General features: G+C 37.5%; 1 protein-coding gene across 2 annotated transcripts in view; it reads right to left on the bottom strand.

Moving 5' to 3' along the window:
- FRY (FRY microtubule binding protein) overlaps positions 1-18,435 on the bottom strand; it is a 159,177-nt gene that overhangs the window by 125,190 nt on the left and 15,552 nt on the right. For both annotated transcript variants that reach the window (XM_053971972.1, XM_053971971.1), the window contains exon 2: positions 5,251-5,450. In XM_053971972.1, coding sequence (XP_053827947.1) covers positions 5,251-5,450 — 200 coding nt within the window. The remainder of the gene's footprint in view (positions 1-5,250; positions 5,451-18,435) is intronic.

Genomic DNA, 18,435 nt, shown 5'->3' with positions numbered 1-18,435 from the left:
AGTTAAATAAAATTCTGAGACCAGCTACTAGTCTAAAAAGCTGACCCAGGATCTAGTCAATGACTTGCAGAAAAGGAACTCTGCTGAGCTGACACTTTCTGGGGGGACTAGGAGACAGACCCTCTCCTGAGGTTCTTGGTCCTCCAGACTGTCCTACGACTGACTGACATAGATTTGCATATTCAATTAACACATCCACTGTAACAGATCTGTGGGGCTCCATACAATGAAAACATCATACACATTCTGGTTACATATTGAGTACCTAAAGTAATATGTTGTGCATATTACTTTCACTTTCTTATGAGGAGGTGAGAGAACAGTCCTCAGCACAGTATAATAAAGTGAGGCAGAACTTCATAAAGAAGCATCTTAAGTACTTCAGAGACAATTCTTGAAAGAACAATTAAGAATAATTATTTTTAATGACCTACACATTATTTGTTGCAAAAAAAGCTACTATAATAATATTTATTTCTATAATTTAAATGCTAAATAAATAATACAGTAGAAATAAAGAATAATGAGACATTAGATACAGAGGTATGGTATTATGAATGATGAGGTCCTTAGAGCTGGGATTGATGGCCACATGCTTTACAAGATTTTGACTAACACAAACATGCGTGGAATAAAAGAATTAGATTAATGATCAGTGGCATAATCCTTCAGTGACACAGAGGTGGATAGGGACAGATGACAATAGAAAGCTGGCATGCTTGTAGCATTTATAAGTCCTAGGGAGATAGGCTTTGTATGAGAAAAGAGAACAGAATTTTCAATATATATTTGCATAAATGTATTCCAATAAAGTCATGCAATTGTCAATTTGTCTGGGCATACATATTCTGAGTGAATAGCCAGAACAGAGCAAGGTAGCTTGCCTTTCCTCTTTTCCAGGAAATTATTTGTTCCTTACAGTAACTACTGTGAATTCACTGTGAACAAACCAGGGTCCAAAGTCCTTGTACAGGCCAAGCTATTAATGAGGACTTCAAATGTAATATACATGTAGCGGTAATGTGTGTCATTACATGACAGGAGTTGTCACCTCGTGTGATGCAGCTGGAGTTTTAGTCCATGTAAACCAGAAAATTGTACATTACAGCTGTGGGATAAAACTGCTTGGTATTATAAATCTTACTAGTTATCATAGCCCAGTCCTCAGAAAACAAAAAACCCACTTCCTTTTCTCCCAAGTCTGTTCTTAGCATATTATTCTCCTGCCTAGACATAGTGAAGCCTAGACTGAAGTTAATCAGAAACCAGTCCCATTATACATATTGGTTGGTCAGTGTCTGCAATTTGCATTATTCTTTCCTTTTTTTTCAGTCTTCTGAACCATCTGCTATGTTGTTATCACCAGCCCTGTCTTGAAATAGATCTCTATTTTTATGTCATCAAGCTTTTAAGGAAATGGAAGTAATAAAGACACTAGTGACAACCACATCACTCCTTTCAGGGTTTTCTCCTAAATGGTGAGATGAAACCTGTGTAATAAAAGGAAGGAGCTACATGCAGAATACATTAATATGCTTATACTCCCAATCCTATAATGAGTAAATTCTGTTCTTGAGTTCAGTATTCAGAGAGATCCTGAATTTAGACAAGCTCAGTAAAAGAAGATGCTTGCAGCAGAAAAGCATAATGAAAGTTTACCAACAGCTAAATTAACCATTAACAACTGTCAATGCCTGTAGCTCCCTATGTTTTATCAATGTCCACAGCTGTGTGTAAGTACTGCTGAAAGCCGTATTTAAAGATTAGCCTGCTCTGTATGCACAGGATGAATTATTACCCAAAGTGATAATCAACAGGCCTAAAAAAGGAAACTGTTTTCTGGGTTTTCTCCTTACAGAGCTATGATACATATACTTTCATTTGAACTGGCAAGAATATTTCCCTGGCTTCCTCTTTCTAGCTTCATTTCAAGGTCACCGCTGCTTGAAAAAAATCAGCAGTAATAAAATATCAGATTGTGTTTATAAGTGAAGCAATGCAGAGAAGATTTAAAATAAGAAATTGTAAAAATTAAACATGAATTAAATAAGCTGTGAAAAAAGGTTGACGGAATAAAATCTTACTATTTGTCACAAATAAGAACAATTATCTACAGAAAAGAACCACGAAATTATTAAATATTACCAAGAAAAAAATTATTTACATTTCATTTATGGGAATTTAATTTTATAAACTGAACCATCCACTTTAATCAAGTCTGCTGTCAAATACTTTTAATTTGAAATAATATAACTTGACAATCTGGGTACAGAAGTCATTCATTAAAAATTATCCACATTATTGTGAACTTATAATTACTGAATTGTTTTTTTATATATCAGAGATCCTAAAAAGGGGAAAAATTGACCTGAAATTCCGAATAAAATATTCTGTAGACAAAGTTAAAAAATGTCAAATGTGGAAACAAAAGTTTTCCATTTTAACTTGATTAAAGACTTAGCAGTGGATAGTTGACATTATACTCATATCTAGAAAATATATTAACTGGGGAGTGTGTTTTGTGATGATCACTGCCAGATCCAGTAACCAAAACATCAAATGATACTCAGTTGCCAGCCAAGGCAGCAGGAGGAGTAGGTGACATTGCCCTCTGCTTTCTCTCCCGCTGGAATATTGCTATCCCAGATGAGACCTCATGGGGCTGCAGGAAGGGGTGGGATTTGCTGTGCCCTTCACTGACTCCCTAGAAAATAGCAAAGCTTTCTAGTGCCTTTCTAGAATCTGCAACTCATGGTGTGACACAAGCATGGTTTTCCAACATAGTTGTCAGAACATTGTATTCTACACTTCAGCTCTGTGTGTACCACAAAAGAAAGAGACTGATGTATCACATGGGCATATGGAACCCAAAGAAACAGAGAGAAAAATTCATAAAACCAACAGTAATGATAATCAGGAAGTATAAGCAGGCAGAATATGTGTATCAAAAGAATGATCCAGGTAAAAAAGGTATCAATAAATATTTAATTTAACCATAGTAACTTCAGAGCTTTAATGTGAGCTGACTTGGTGATAAAAGAGATGCAAAAGCAACAATATTATAAACAGATCATTTTATCTTCTCTAGAAGATATCCTAAATATTCATCACTCATTATAAAATTAAACTGTCATATCTTGTAATGACTTGGAGATATCAAGCTAGAAATATCTCAGTGTTGAGCACTGTGCATGTTTGACTTCCTTTGAAGTACACTTGAGTTTAATTAGAACATAAACTTCAAAGAGTTCACCATCTGACTACCTATTGTGAAAAAAGGCCAAAAGGTAGCTTTTCACCATCAATTTATAAACTTCGTCTCCAAAATCCCTGGGACCTCTTGGTCACAATTCTAATGAGTTGATTAAAATGTGGGAACAAAGCTGCTAAACATCCAGCAGCTACCTCACCAAAAGGGTAGACTTATATTCTTAGTTGTTATTTGAGAATAATTTTTGCCATTTTCCTTTGTCACTTCTTTCATTACAACCTAATTATTTCAAGATCATTTTGACTGAATGTCTACAGAACACTGCTTACTCATTGGTCACAGCCAACCTCAAACAGCAGCATGCCATGGCTTGTAAGTCTTATTAGTACTAATGAGATGTGAGTACGTAATTGAATTATTGTTAGTGTCTCATGGTCACACCTCTGTAAAAAATACATTCTGAAAACGATGACAAGAAGGTGACATTCCAGTCTCTTGTAATATTTCTACACTCTACATTGAATTTAGCAAACAAAATTCCATTGAACAACCTCTAGAATAAGATCAACATTCAGATAATAATAGTTTCTCAAAGTGAAAAAAAAAACATATTACCACACAGCAACTCAAAATCATCTTAACACAAGGTGAAATGGGAAAAAATCCATTCCTGAAATCTTACATGAAAATGCAGAGGTTCATGTTTAAGAGTAACAAAAGTGCTGCAAGGAAATTATGTCCTCAGTACTGGTCTTCTTGCTGTTTTCCTGATCTTGTCAAGTAATTTTATAAACATTTTGTTTTACAATTTTAAAGATGTTCTCTGGGCATTATACGAAGACTGTATGGTAATAAATAGCTGCTGGTATTTTATTTTTCAGAAGGACCTACTCTATGACTGTCAGTTTATTCTACTTCTCGTGATTTGGAGAGAACTTATCAAAGAAGAAAAAAACGGATTTTTGTCATAATATTCTTTACTGTAAGCTTTTTTTTGGTGTTATTTCCAAATTACATAAGATAGCTCTGTCATCTTGCATCTAGCTAATGTTTTAGAAGAAAGCCTGGTAAAACTTGCCAAGCATCAAATGCTTCTGAATCTAAATCAAAGCTAAACAGATGCCATCAGAATAAAGAAAATTTTATTTTTGCCCCCCTTCAAAATATCCTGACAATGGGGAACCGAACTAAGTATTCTACATTGGACTTTATAACAAAAAAATTCTAAGATTTTATTAAAATTCCCTTATAGTACAGAAATAGAGATTTTTGGTTATTTTTAGGTCTTGGGGTTTTCTTACCTCATCAGAACTAAAATATAAGTTATAGAAATAGTCTTCCTTAATCAAAATAGCAAGAATGTATATAAAATGTAACCTCAAGTTAAATGAGCAAAGTCCTGGAAGTTCAGTTACATAAGACAAATTGTAACAGACATACACGTGTGTTAAATTTACCTAAAAATACAAATAACAATGGCTCTCTCACTGTGCAAGACCTTGTAATGTAACTCCTTTCTCAAGTGCTGCATGCTTTTTCATATCTGGAAAATAGGTGCTATAGTCTTCTGTTAGATTGTGAAATCTACTACTGTCAGAACTAAAAGAGGAGCCAGCAGTGGTAGCCATTTTCATGTTTTAGCTGAAAACTTGTAATGTTCAGAAATACTGCTTTTATCATATTTCAGTGTTTTCTAATCTATTTTGACTCAAGTGACTGCTCTCCCAGCTCTCCCAGTGAAATCTATGCTGGCTGACACCCCTTCTGCCTCTCAATCCCATTGCTGTGTGCCCACATTGCAAACAGAAATTAAATATTAGTTCCTTTTCATGTCACCCCTATGGCATATTTTTCATACCTCTGCCCTCTCCCACAACATTCCTACTGCCATAGCAGCAGATCTTACAGTTTGGGAAACAATATCAAACTCCGACGCAGACAACAAGCAAAATATTCTTCATTGCACAGCAAGCAAGCCTGATTTTAAAACAAATTCAAAGCACAGTATACATATATACATGGAGTTTCTTTTTACTCACCAGAGGTTCTGCCATGATGATGCGAATCTTGCGTTCAGCCAGGGTAGTGAAGTTAACAAACAAGCTCTTCAGGACATATTCGCCTGGTTTGCTGTCCGGGTCAATGCTGATGGGCAACATGGCTGGGGGTCCTCTTTCTCTCTGTGTACCAGAAACAGGAGGGACAGGTGGCTTGATATATCCGTTACTAACTGGAGAAGCTGAAATGTAGAAAAGGCACATTAATTTCTGGGTAATTCAACAGGGTTTAACTTTCACAGAGCACCTCAACAGTTCACTACACTTTCAAAGCAAAACTGGAGACGAGCTGCTTAATCAAAGAAATACACAACACATCAATATAACTTCCATGGTACCATAGATAAAATATACATTATCTAACTGTAAGAAGAAATCAAAGATGAAATCTTTTATATTAAAATTGAGTGGTGTTTACCATACAGTGCATACTCAATCCTCTTTTTTTTTTTTTTTTTTTTTTTTTTTTTTTAACATGGTGAGACTTGCTGACACCTAACTGAAAAACATCCTCATTTTTTATCTTTTGCATGCAAGCCAGACCTGTAACTCAGCTGTCAAGTAACAAAAATTTATTCTTTATTGCTACTCAAGCTGGCTTAGCCTTCCAGAAGTCAGGAGTCTGGTCTTTTGACTATGATGAGTTGTAAAGGATCTTATTCTCCTGTAATCTATACTGAGGTCATTCAAGAATTACTCAAAAAACAACATACATGTTACCAGTATAAATCTTACATGAAAAGTAAGACACGGAATGTTTTCCACAGTCAAAAAAGCATTAATTACGCATTAGCTTTCCTGAAAGTACCAAACCCTACAGTTCCATCTGGCACTTCTGAGATTACACCTGGTGTATTTTGTTCAGATTTGTGCTCTCCCATACAAGAATGACATTGCTATTCTGAAGCAAGGCCAAGAGAGGACCACGAAGATGGTCAGGGGCTGGCTAGGTTAGTAAAGGCTGAGAGTGATCCTGTGATTGAATTCCCCATAATGAGTATCAAGACTGAGCTCTACTTGCTGTTTTTCTGTGAACAAAGGAAAAATAAATGGAAGCACTTCAAATATTACCATTTTACACATTACACGTAAGATTTACAACTCAAAATCCTCAGGGCTCAGCTCTTATTGGCAATGAAAGTAATGTTTGGTGTTCAGGCAGATACTGGTAGCACCTCTCTCGGTTAGTTTTGCCAGAAACTTTAAAAGTAGCAAATTAAGTAACACTGGCAAGACCAGCCATTATCCACTCTGAATGCAATAAAAGTGTCACAATGCCCACGAGCGCTACTGGTGATTGGGACAGAGATGCTTTAATGCAATACAAACCATGGAAATATTGTGAACTAAAACCATTACAGCACTTCCCCATAGCACTGCACTCCAGACTGTTACATTATATGTCGCATCCAAGTTGCAAAGAAAGAAAGAGAGAAAGAAGAATGAACTACAATGATGATTGCCTCACATCTAATACCTTTAGTACCACTTTTCCTTTGAGGTACAGAATTGTAAGTGTTACTGAAATTAATTATTAGGGATATATGATTGTTTTAACAATAAATTAGATTTTTGACCTTTCCTATGGACTTTAACACTTCATTGCTGAACAAAAATGAAAAAAAAAAGTTAAAAAAAGAAACTTTATGGTTTCAGAGTTTTTAAATAAGAACCCAAAATTACACACTGAAAAATAATAAAGGATCCACTAGAGAAAAGAGAATGTGTTTTCCTTTAGAAAAATCTGTTTAGAAGATCCTATATGACTATAATAGAAGACAGAAATGTTTCTCTTCATGTAGCTATTATTCTGGAAGTGTAACACATCTATACTTTTCTTTGAAAATAACCCCTCACTGACGAGGTACAGCATCACTCTTCAGCACAGCAGCAGCACTTCTCCCACTGTGACAGATGTTTCCTGCTAGATTTGTTTCCTGCAAAGTTTCACTTGATTTTTGAGGGCAAAAGCATTATCATAGAATCTTCCTGGCATTATGACTCTCTGCAAGAAACAAAGTGCATAAAACTCCTACATTTATACTACACAAAACTTGTTCTAAAAATACACTGTTGTTCTCAATAATAATCTACTTCAAAGTCCTCCTTTGTCATCACCCAGGCTCTCTTAAAACTTAAACACGAAGACAGTGGGATGCAAAGGATCAGATGCAAATTTTTATGGACTATCAAATACTCTAGGCAATGGAAATCTCTCCACAAATAGCTTTAGGATGGAGTCAGACAACATTTTTACAATTAGGAATATATTTGCCAAATGTGCGGTTTTGACCGGCTCACATCTATCCATGAAATCAGCTCGATCTCCAAGTGCTCAGTCAGGAAAAAATTTTGGTGAGTAGGGAAACCAACTTTCTTAAGGATTTGTGTCCTTTGTGCCGCGCGAGCCCCGTCCTTGGCAGCGCCAGCACGCCGGGCTCCCCGCGCCGTTCCCAGGCTCGGGGCCGAGCGCTGTGCCCGGGCGGGCGGGCGGGCTGCTCGCCAGCGCGGCCCCTGCCAAGCACAACACTCCGGGCTGGGGCCAGGCAGCCAGCCCAGGCTGCCGCTCGGAGGAATCTGCAGCAATCTAATCGAACACAAACTTGCCTTCTGTTCCTCGGCAATTCTGCTTCAAACCTGGCCACTAAGCTCAGAACATCGGGGGGTTTCAAGGGAGGCAGGCAGGCAGGCAGGCGCTGTGTGAGAGTAGGCACGCTCCACATCCTGGCCAAACCTTAGCCATGCTACCTGGGAGCTGCCACCCTAATCTTCAATCATCGGAGCATTCAGCCAGGATTCTGAGGCTGGAATTTAAATCCACATGGTCATTGTTAGTAGGAAGCCTTTTAACAATGACTCTTGTTAGGTTTGTGACACAGGCGGATTTAATTTTTTTTTCCCAGACATCTGAGCAAAAAATCACTTATTTGCACACTGTAATAGAGGAGGAATGCAATTATTTGTGCGATTTGCCAGTGCACCAAGACTTTTTATTCTAGTTCTTATCAGAAATAAAGAACTTCACAGCCTTTCCCCAAATACAGAAAAAGCACATCCTGGGGGTTAACATCTATCATTACTACAGCAATTACAGCAGTTAGAGAAATGACTGACATATGACATTGATTTAGTTCAGGTTTTTAAAAGACCATTTTGTAGCTGTTAACTCCATTTAAGCATCTTCAGTGTGAAAGCTAACACTGCCAACACTCTGAGGGTCTGGAGTTGACCATGAGTTGGTCATGAACTATTATATATAGGTTTGGCTTTCTAAGGCATGTTTTCGGGTTCATTATCTCCAGCATTTGCATATGTTTCATATTTGCATTGAAAAAATCTGGCCCAGTGACAAGACTATCACTGATTTCTATACTGATAATGTATGAGCATTAACAGAATATAGCTTTGATGCCTAGACTGAGAGCCCTATAAAACTCACCAGAAAAAGTTGCCTCTGAGACATAAAATTGGAAATCAAGGACTCAAAATTTAAGAAGTAGCTGCATTAAAGTCGTCCCTGGTTGGTTCATTTATGTTGACACATTACAATGTGAGCCTTAGAAGTAGCAGTAAAAAGGATGGGCTCAGTTTTACCATCTACCATCAGTGAAACCCTGCCCCATTAAATAAAATGCATAATTTGAACATGAGAAATCACCATATATAGTTTGTGTGGGTTCATACTGAAGATACATGGAGGGAGGTGGGTGGAAGGAAGGAGTTATACTCAATTTGAGATACTGATTTCCTTAATAAGTTTAGTTTTTACTGCCTGATTTCAAAATAATAAATGTTATACAAAGAGAAGTATCAGAACAGACCACAGAAGCATTTAGTTTGAATGTCTACATATTTTAGGGTGTTGATCACCACATAAGCTAAACCCTTAACCTAGAGAAAAGTAGCTCATCCCCCAGGAGAATGAATGGTGATGCACATGGAGGAGACCATGGTAACCTGATTCCCAAAGACTCTGCAAAATCAGGTAACCCTGATTCCCAAAGACTCTGCAATAGCAGAGAATCTCCAGATCAAGTTTAGAAAGTTGTATACATATTTAAAGCTCCTATCCTACGAAAATCTGTAACAAAGTTTAACCATGCTAGATCAACTACAAAATGTCTATGCCATTTGGGGTTGTAATTCTGTCTGAAGCACCTTTTCTTGTTTCTAACACAGTCCCTTATTTTTCTACTAAAAGCAATAAGCTGTATTTCGTATACTTTTAAATTACTCTGATCCTACAAAGTATTTTCATTTAGCGCAGGCTACAACCACATAATTTTCTCATTTTTATGTATTTTAAGAAAATTAAAGGCAAGGAATAAATATGGAAGTATCAGTGAAATATCACACATGGCTGTCATCACAACCATATACTATTGCCACAGAAAGGCCTCCTGACATAAAATCACTGCTAGATTTTTCCATATCATTTCCTTGATCAGAAGAACAGCTGTAAAAAAGCACAGTAGTTTTAGGGCAACACACTATCAAAAGCTGATACTGGGGATGAGTACCAAATTAAATTATCATAAGAGATAGTCCCTGTTATGATCTGCACTATTTTTCTTAGACCCGTAAGAGGAATCAAAACAACTGAACAATCTGCCAAGCCAAGAATCTGTGCTACACTGATATAACTTCAGCCATACAGTTACTGAATTTTCAGTATCTTTAAGCAGAAAAGCAGTGGTTGCATTTTTTTAGTAAACGGTGTCAAATTTACACTTTAGCAACAATGAAGAAACTAATAAGACAAACGCAAACATCAACTTGTAGTATTTTCATACCTACCGAGCCCCTTTATAAAGCCGATCACGCTGGATTTTCTCCAACATGCTACTGTAATATCCATGAGCCTGTGAATACCTGAAATGTTCCACTCCTTCAGTTAGAAAAGTTACAATCCTTTTCTAACTAAAATTGAAAAATAAATTAGTTGTTTCATAATCCTGTTTTACACTTCCTCACTGCTTGTGAGGAAGACATTTCCTTCAGTTTCTTGGCATTGTTTCTCAACAGACAAATGCTGAAGACCTGCAATATGTGAGCTAGAGCAGGCCTGCGGATCAACTCAGCCTTTCCATAACCAAAGGGGTAATTTTTAGCTTCAGCATATGATGATGACCACTCACAGAGTGGCTGCACGTCTATATTTATCCACAAGTACATACTATGCTGACAGATTAGTGAAACTACTTCAGGCACTCCAAGAACATGAGACAGGATAATGGAGTTCGACAAAAAGAAACCACACATATCGAACACATGTATTACCATACAATCCAAGCTGAAAGCAATTAGTAGAGAAATGCAAAGCACAGTGACAACACAGGATGGGTTTTGTTTTGTAACTAAAGTCTTTTGGCCAAAAGTATATACAGTCTAAATTCCTTTAGATAAAGCCAACCTAGTAGCTCTTCTTTTCCCATGCCAAGAATCAGTGAGAAACCACATATCTTTAAGAATAACTGTACATCTGCTACAACAACTCTTGAGAAAATTTGCTTTGCTTTAGAACAGCAATTATAATATTAAAAAGAAAACACATTATTAAATAAAGCATGAAGAATTTAATTTACAAGGATATGGTCAATGTGCCACAAAAGGTTGCTGTTTCAGTTTTTGAAGAACATTCCCAATTAATTCAAGATTGATAGATAGAGAATTAAAAAAGGAAACTTTTTCCTGAAAGAAACAAACTAAAGGTCTAGCAGATCCATTTTTAACTTGGTGAAATAAATTGTAAGATTCCCAAGGAAAATGTTATTCCAGTGTGTTAGTATTATGTACTAATAGCACTAGTTTAATGTAAGCATTATTTTCATAATTAATTTGCATGTGTCCAGTTCTGGGCCCCTCAGTTTAGGAAGGACATTGAGATTCTTGAACGTGTCCAGAGGAGGTCAACAAGGTTGGTGAGGGGCTTGGAACACAAGCCCTGTGAGGAACCACTGAGGGACCTGGGGTTGTTTAGCCTGGAGAAAAGGAGACTCAGACGTGACCTTATCACTCTCTACAACTTCCCGAAAGGTGGCTGTAGCAGGCGGGGGGTGTGTCTATTCTCCCAGACAACAACTGACAGAACGAGAGGACACAGTCTGAAGCTGCGCCGAGGGGAATATAGGCTGGATATTAGAAAGAAATTCTTCACTGAAAGAGTGACTGGGCAATGGGATCGTCAGCCCAAGGAGATGCTGGAGTCACTGTCCCTGGACATGTTTAAAAAAGGACTGGACATGGCACTCAGTGCCATGGTTTAGTTGGTGAGGAGGTGTTATGTCATAGGTTGGACTTGATGATCTTATAGGTCTTTTCCAACCTAGTTCATTCTGTGATATCTCAGTAAACATGTGTTCTAATACTCCAGACTCTAAAGACTGTCTAAAACTGTTCAGGCAACTATTGGAGAAGACAATCAGTCATTTTGTGCAGCTGTCTTCACACAAGAACATGACATAAAACTATCCCAACTCATCCTGACTTTCAAAAGCTTAGTTAATCCAAATACAGGATTCTTCAGGAAGAGTTTCTTTGGTTGACTAGTTAGACAGATGGTGTGCAATGCAACAAAGATAAAACCTAAACAATTACATGCAAAACAAAAGCCTGGAAATCCTTATGCCAGAGGAAATACTATCTAGTCTAGAAGATAAAAGAGAGAAGAGACAGTAGGGTCAGTGAGGAAAATAGAAGTTCAAGATTCTGAAGCAAGACAGTTCATTTGGAAAACAAGTCTAAAGGGAACAGATTTGGGAGGATATCCAATAAAGTGTTGAGATGACCTCAGCTTTCCAAAATGAGTATCTTCAAATGCTTGATTATTCTGAAACTATAAGGGAGAAAAGGCTAATTTATACATTTCCGATTCCTTAATTTCTTTAAAGAGACATGCCTCAGGAGATTAATTTGTGTAAATTGGCATGGGGAAGAGAAAGGAAGAAGGTATCTTCCATGATAAAGGCACTCCAGGACTTGCTTACCAATTTACCTAAGATAAGACCAATATTTTAAATTATTTCTGTCTGAGTACTTAGTGAAAAAATGTTGTTGCCAGGTTTAGATATACTTATTCCACTCTTTTCACAGTACTTGTGGAGCTACAAAAGACAGTTCCAAATCCTGTAGACTTGGTTTGGCAATTCTTGTCCAAACTTCCTATTCCTTTTACCATAATAGGAGAATACAAATTTCATGTGAACTCAAGGAACAGCAAGGACAGAAAACAGGAGACAAATTAATTAGTACATTCACTAAGAAGTGGCGGAATTGCCAGTAAAATGTAAGCTTTGGCCAACCCAACTACTTTACCCAAGGAAAAGGAGGCTTGAATGTTCTGTGTGTGCATGTGTGTGTGTGTGTGTGTGTGAGCACATACTTTCCATTCTTGTATTTATTTTGAGTATCTTATAAAAAAACAAGCCTAAAACAGACCATGTGATAATCTCAGTGAGACTGAAGAATTATTATTTTGGGACATAAGGCTAATTTCTTGTTACAAACTAATTCAGCCCTCCCCTTAATCCAAGGGTGGACAATGATTTGCAGAACAGAGCCTAAGATCATGTCCCAGATATGGTAATCTTTTAACAATCAGACCCAATCCTCTGCAGGATAGAAACAAAATGCAACCTGGAAATAAATATATGGTCACTCAGTAGGCCTTATGGATGCTGAAACAGCACTTGTGGGGAATGCTCTTCTCTGCACATCTACAAAGAGTTCATATGTTCATTCCACTCAGAGATGCTTATGAAGCAGCCATTCTCTGTGATGGACCCCCCCAGGATAAAGCAATTTAATACAGATATCTTTGCCCTAACTCAGGGAAACATTAGAACAGTCCGTACACGACTGTAACATATAGACAGGTCTCATTTGAGACTGATGTGGTGAAATGCCTGTTAACTTTGAAGCTGAAGGTTCTCGTTTAACCTAGAACCCTGGAAAGAATAAAACTGTTGGATTGGCTTTATTAGCCAAACTAGCAATCTTCTGGCCCTCACATCCCAGCTGATGGCAGGAAAGTGTTAAGCTTTGTAATCCTCAGAGGAGTACTGCAATTCTCTGCAAGAGAGGGGTAATTGATGTGAGAGCCTGTAGAGGAAAGCAGTGAGTGGAACGCATTTTCTCCCCTTGCATATGCAGACGATTCAAGAATGATGACTGCCAAAACAAATAAACAAATAGGAAATCCTGGCATATGTGTCCATCAACTTTTTAAAGGCCTTTTCACTGACTTGGCTAAGCATCCAATATGATACAGACTTTCCCTCTCTCCTTCTCCTAACTGGCAGGTCAGGGGTTAGGCAGCGTAACAGTGGTTATTATCTAGGTTCTTATCTCAGATCCTTGCAAGACATGTGAGTGAGGCAGGAAAGCAATTCTCCTTCCCTCTCATTCTCTTTGCTCACCTACCTATTTTTCTGCTTCTTTTTTCTCTAAATCATTATATTCTTGTTTATATATACCACTGTGCTGAAGATATGTGGGAATAGATGCACATAACATAAAGATTTTTAACTGCACAAATTCTAGAAATTGCTTGGTTTATTATGAGATTAAAGACTGAAAGAGCTAAATGACATGGAAAATCTTGTGGAAAATCTACAATTTTCACATTTGAGTGTTTTATATAGGGGTGGCTTCTCACTAAAGGAAATATCTTTGTTGCTTCTGATGTGATCCAAATCAAACAAAAATGCTTCTCAGTTTCTGTGTTTTATATGGTAATGACACGCTGCCTCTTTGAAGGCTGACTTGAGATTAACAATATACTTTCAAAAGATTTCAAAATCTTGGTATATTTTCTACATAACTTCACAAGGTTGTTTTTTACCTTTTCCAGTTATTTCAAAAGAAAAAACTCCAAAGAAGGGTGAAAAGATATTTTCAGAGGAGTAATTGTTGGGGTTTTTTTCTAAAAAAATTAAAACAGAGACAAGGTTTATTTCTGAAACTACACCAGGATTTCTTTGGGCTCAAATAGAGCTTAAAAATAATTTGATTTTGAATAAAGGCATCCATACTCTTCTTTTACACTTTTTTCAGGTACTAGGGCAAAAAGGGTAAGCTCCACTTTGGTTTTGTTGGATCAGAAAATAGCTTCCTGTAAGATTTTTAGACAGACATTTTGTTGCATATGCTTTCCTTTTCAGAGACAGGGAGATGAAGACATTCCTGTAATTTTGTGGTTGATGGGTGTTAGCAGAAGAATTATTTTTAGGGAACTTGGAAAAGGGCCGAGGAAGTACAAGGCTAAAAGAGTCCAAAAGAGAAGGAATTGTTACTTCCAGAAGAAGGACTGACTAGCAAGCAGGGATGATGTGACCTATATCTTCTTTCCCTAATGTGCTGATTTTGGTCAGGGTGGAGTTAGTTTTCTCCACAGTAGTTGGTGTGGGGCTGCATTACGGATTTGTACTGGAAACAGCATTGATAACCCAGGGATTTTTCAGTTACTCCTGAGCAGGGTTTACACAGAGCCAAAGGGCTTCACTGCTTCTCATCCCACCAGCGAGTGGGCTGGGGGTGCACAAGGAGTTGGGAGGGGACACAACGGGGACAATTGACCCCAGCTGACCAGGGGGATATCCCAAACCATGTGGTGTCATGCTCAGCATGTAAAGCTGGAGGAAGAAGGAGGAAGAGGGGTCATTCAGAGTTACAATGTCTGTCTTCCTGAGTTACTCTAAGCTGTAATGAAGAGCCAGCTTTCCTGGGGATGGCTGAACACCTGCCTGCACACAGGACTGAGCAAGTGGCCTTGTGGCGCTTAGTTGCCAGCTGGGTTTAAGCCATGACATCGATACATTTTCTCTTTGCGACAATATACTTTTTCTTTTCTACTTAAATGTTCTGCAATACAACTGTAAGTCTGGATAAGATGGAATTTTGAACATGTATTTAAACAGTTTATTTTTTACCAGAGAGAGACATTAAATGCTTGCATCTCAGTCCTATTCCAATTGCAATAGCTACCTCAGATGTCAGAACTGGAACTGTCCCTGAATTTTTGTTGTCTGTTCACACTTACTCTTCCAAACTACTGACATGTTGGATCATGCTGTTAAAACACCTTTCACTGGAATGGAAATAGCATATCGCTTGCGGATGATGTGTCTTCTGAGCAATGTACACATGTGTATGAAGACCTGAGTGTTGTGATGCACTTGCTCAAACAAGCAGTACTTTATTACCAATGCATAAAAAGAAACAGCTTCTAGTTCTCCTGACATAACACTGTTCAACCAATTAAGAGTCGGTTTTGTACAGCTTTATTTCATGCCATATTACAGATGTCATGTCTAGTTATGTTTCAAAGTGTGGTACTACAAAGGAAAATCTTTAAAACTGTACTTGCTTTCTTGCATCTTCTGGTGTACTTGATCTACTATATGAGTGCCTTTTAGGAAAAGTTATAAATTTAGCCACCTACCAACCAAATATCAAACTTAATCTAGCCATCCAGGCTCTGGGTAAATTGAGACCGACATTTCTAGGTGATCCATCAAATCCTTCTTAGATTCTTATCTTAAGACAGAATAAATCACTTTCTAGAGGTACCTATCACTCATTCAGTGATTACTGAAACAGAACTGACAACAAAGATACCCAAAGTTATTAGTGATGACTCTCACTCTTAAATCTGTAGCCCCTTCAAGAGCACCTTGTATGGATCAAACTGCACTGTGGTGCATTTTAACTGCTGCTGGCTCAAATTCTTGCCTTTGCTCATGTGGGTGGAAAATGGCACAACACCAGCAGCAAACCAAGCCACAAGCTGGATCTGTGGACTGGCAAGTTAAACCATCACAAACCAAGAAGACTTTCACAAAATTTTGTGAAGCTTTCTGTGATGACACCACAGGAGGGATTTCTCTGAATAAAGACTAACATGAGAGAGACATCAATTCATGTTTCACTTTACAGGGGAGCACACAAAGTAACATCTATACAAAGAAAAATGAAAGAAAAAATATTGCAGTCAAAATCTGGATTAATATTTTTTATCAATCCCCTACTCTATGATTGAGTCACTAATGTCATTACTTAATACTGACAGCAGGAGCACACTCGTAACATTGTCCATCTTCCATATTCAATGCTATCTGGCCTCTTTGCTTACAGACATCTTTTATTAGCCACAGACCATTATGATGCTATTGTATCTAATAATTTACGATGTAATTGTATCGAATAACCCTTTATTACATTACATTAACAAATCTTTGAAAGTGGGTTCATTTGCTTCTCAGCCACAAACCTAAAAGCAAACGTTTGCTGCTTTGGTAGACTGCAGCTCCAGGATAGAAATACTTTTTGTGGGGACTGAAATACAAGGTAATGTATTTTGCCATCCACATGAGCTCAGTGAAGGTTTCTGAAAATTTGGCTCGTGTGCAGCTGCCCACTGAGAAACTTTCACTTGAACAGATAAGTGGAGTGCATGGAATTTAGCTGCTGTCCAAGGGACCTTCTGCATGACCAGTCAGTTGCAAATATCTAATACAACATGGACAAGACATTGCTCTCATGCTGGTCAGTGGGCCATGACAGAAAACTCCTTCCATGCATTGAAACATCTAAATGTTTTGGAATGCCAGAAATACATTATTGAATTTGGAGAGGAACAGGCGCCTATAGAGATGAACTCTGTGTAATTTAATTATGAAAATAAAGAAAGAATCCTAGGGTTCACATTGGATTTTTCAAATAAACAGCTTAAACCCTGAAAAAACAGAGCAATTCATTAGAAAAACCAAAGAGCCTAATCAAATCTGAAAATAATAAAAATATGCTTTTTATAGTATATTCAAAGGGAAATTCAGTATTCCTGAGGGCTGGAACAAAACTAATATTGTTTCAGATTTTCTCAAGTGTCAACAAGGGCAATCCTGGCAACCACAGCACAGCTGGCCTGATACTCATCCTGGAGTGTCTGCATTTGATTAATAAAGAAGCAAAGTATGATAATACAATGCCATAATCATAGGTTCATGGAAAGTAAATTTTATTAAATTAACCATATCTTTTTATGAGATTATAAATTTGGTTAGCAAGGCTTAAAGTGTAGTCTTACATTTTTGCTTGGCAATAGGTTGGTATTTTACCAAACTTTAAAATCGACATTCACAACCAATATAGATTAAAAGATAGATAACATCTACGAATTAAGGAAGAATCATACTGTAATGAATGTACTTCTAGTGGAGGTACAGAGACCAGTTCTTTGTTCTGTACTATTTATCATTACTGGTAATGACATGAAAGAAAAACTCTTCTACAAAGTTTACAGGCAAAACACCAATTAAGGGTGACAGAAAAATAGCAAAAAGGTCCTTCTACTCTGTTGGAATAGCATTTGAAACTTTAATACAAGCAAATTGTACATGAGATACTAATTCTAACCAGTGGAGGATTGCATACCCAGAAACAAGGCCACATAGACAGAAGGCAGCTTTCTCTTCCTGGGAAACACTGATGATGAAAAAAGGCCTGAGACCAGGATGACTAATGTGTTGGAAACAGGCTGCTATTCTTGTGACCTGAAGAGCTATGGAGAGCCTTTTCAAGCAGTATGAAAAAAAGCAAAAGCAGGAAAGCCCTACTCGCTTCATTGTCAGTGGCTCTGCAACCACTGCTGGATGCTCAGTCCTGTTCTGGTGTCTGCAGCTTGAGAAAAGACACTGGTGAACTAGGGAACATTCGAGAAAGGCAAAAAATAACTCATGACTGCCAAATTTGCCTTGAAGTTTAGTTTAGTTTGACCATGAAAAAGTTATACCATCATATCTAATGGCAGAAATTTGCACTTATTGTTCCTACAATGGCACCTATTTGCAAAATATATTTCATGGAACCTCTTATCCCCAAACACCTTTTTTAGACAGAATAGGCACTCAGGCACATCCAAAGTGTGATTCATTACAATAAACATGTCTAAAGCAGCTCATCGGAACTGCACCCCTGTACCTCTTTCACTGGCTATCAGGAAAACCAGGCTTGATTGTATAAGATGTAAAATATAAACGCTAAGGATGCCTGAAAGTTAGGTGAGATGATTTCTGTGCCCATTAAGCATGAATATCAGGAATAGAAATTTGCCAAGAGACTGATTTTTGTTCAGAAACATCCAATGTCTGGAATTTTAGAGTAGACAAA

This window comes from Vidua macroura, chromosome 2 (genome assembly GCF_024509145.1).
Source record: "Vidua macroura isolate BioBank_ID:100142 chromosome 2, ASM2450914v1, whole genome shotgun sequence".
Classification (NCBI taxonomy): Eukaryota; Metazoa; Chordata; class Aves; order Passeriformes; family Viduidae; genus Vidua; species Vidua macroura.
This window is presented reverse-complemented; position numbering and strand designations above follow the sequence as displayed.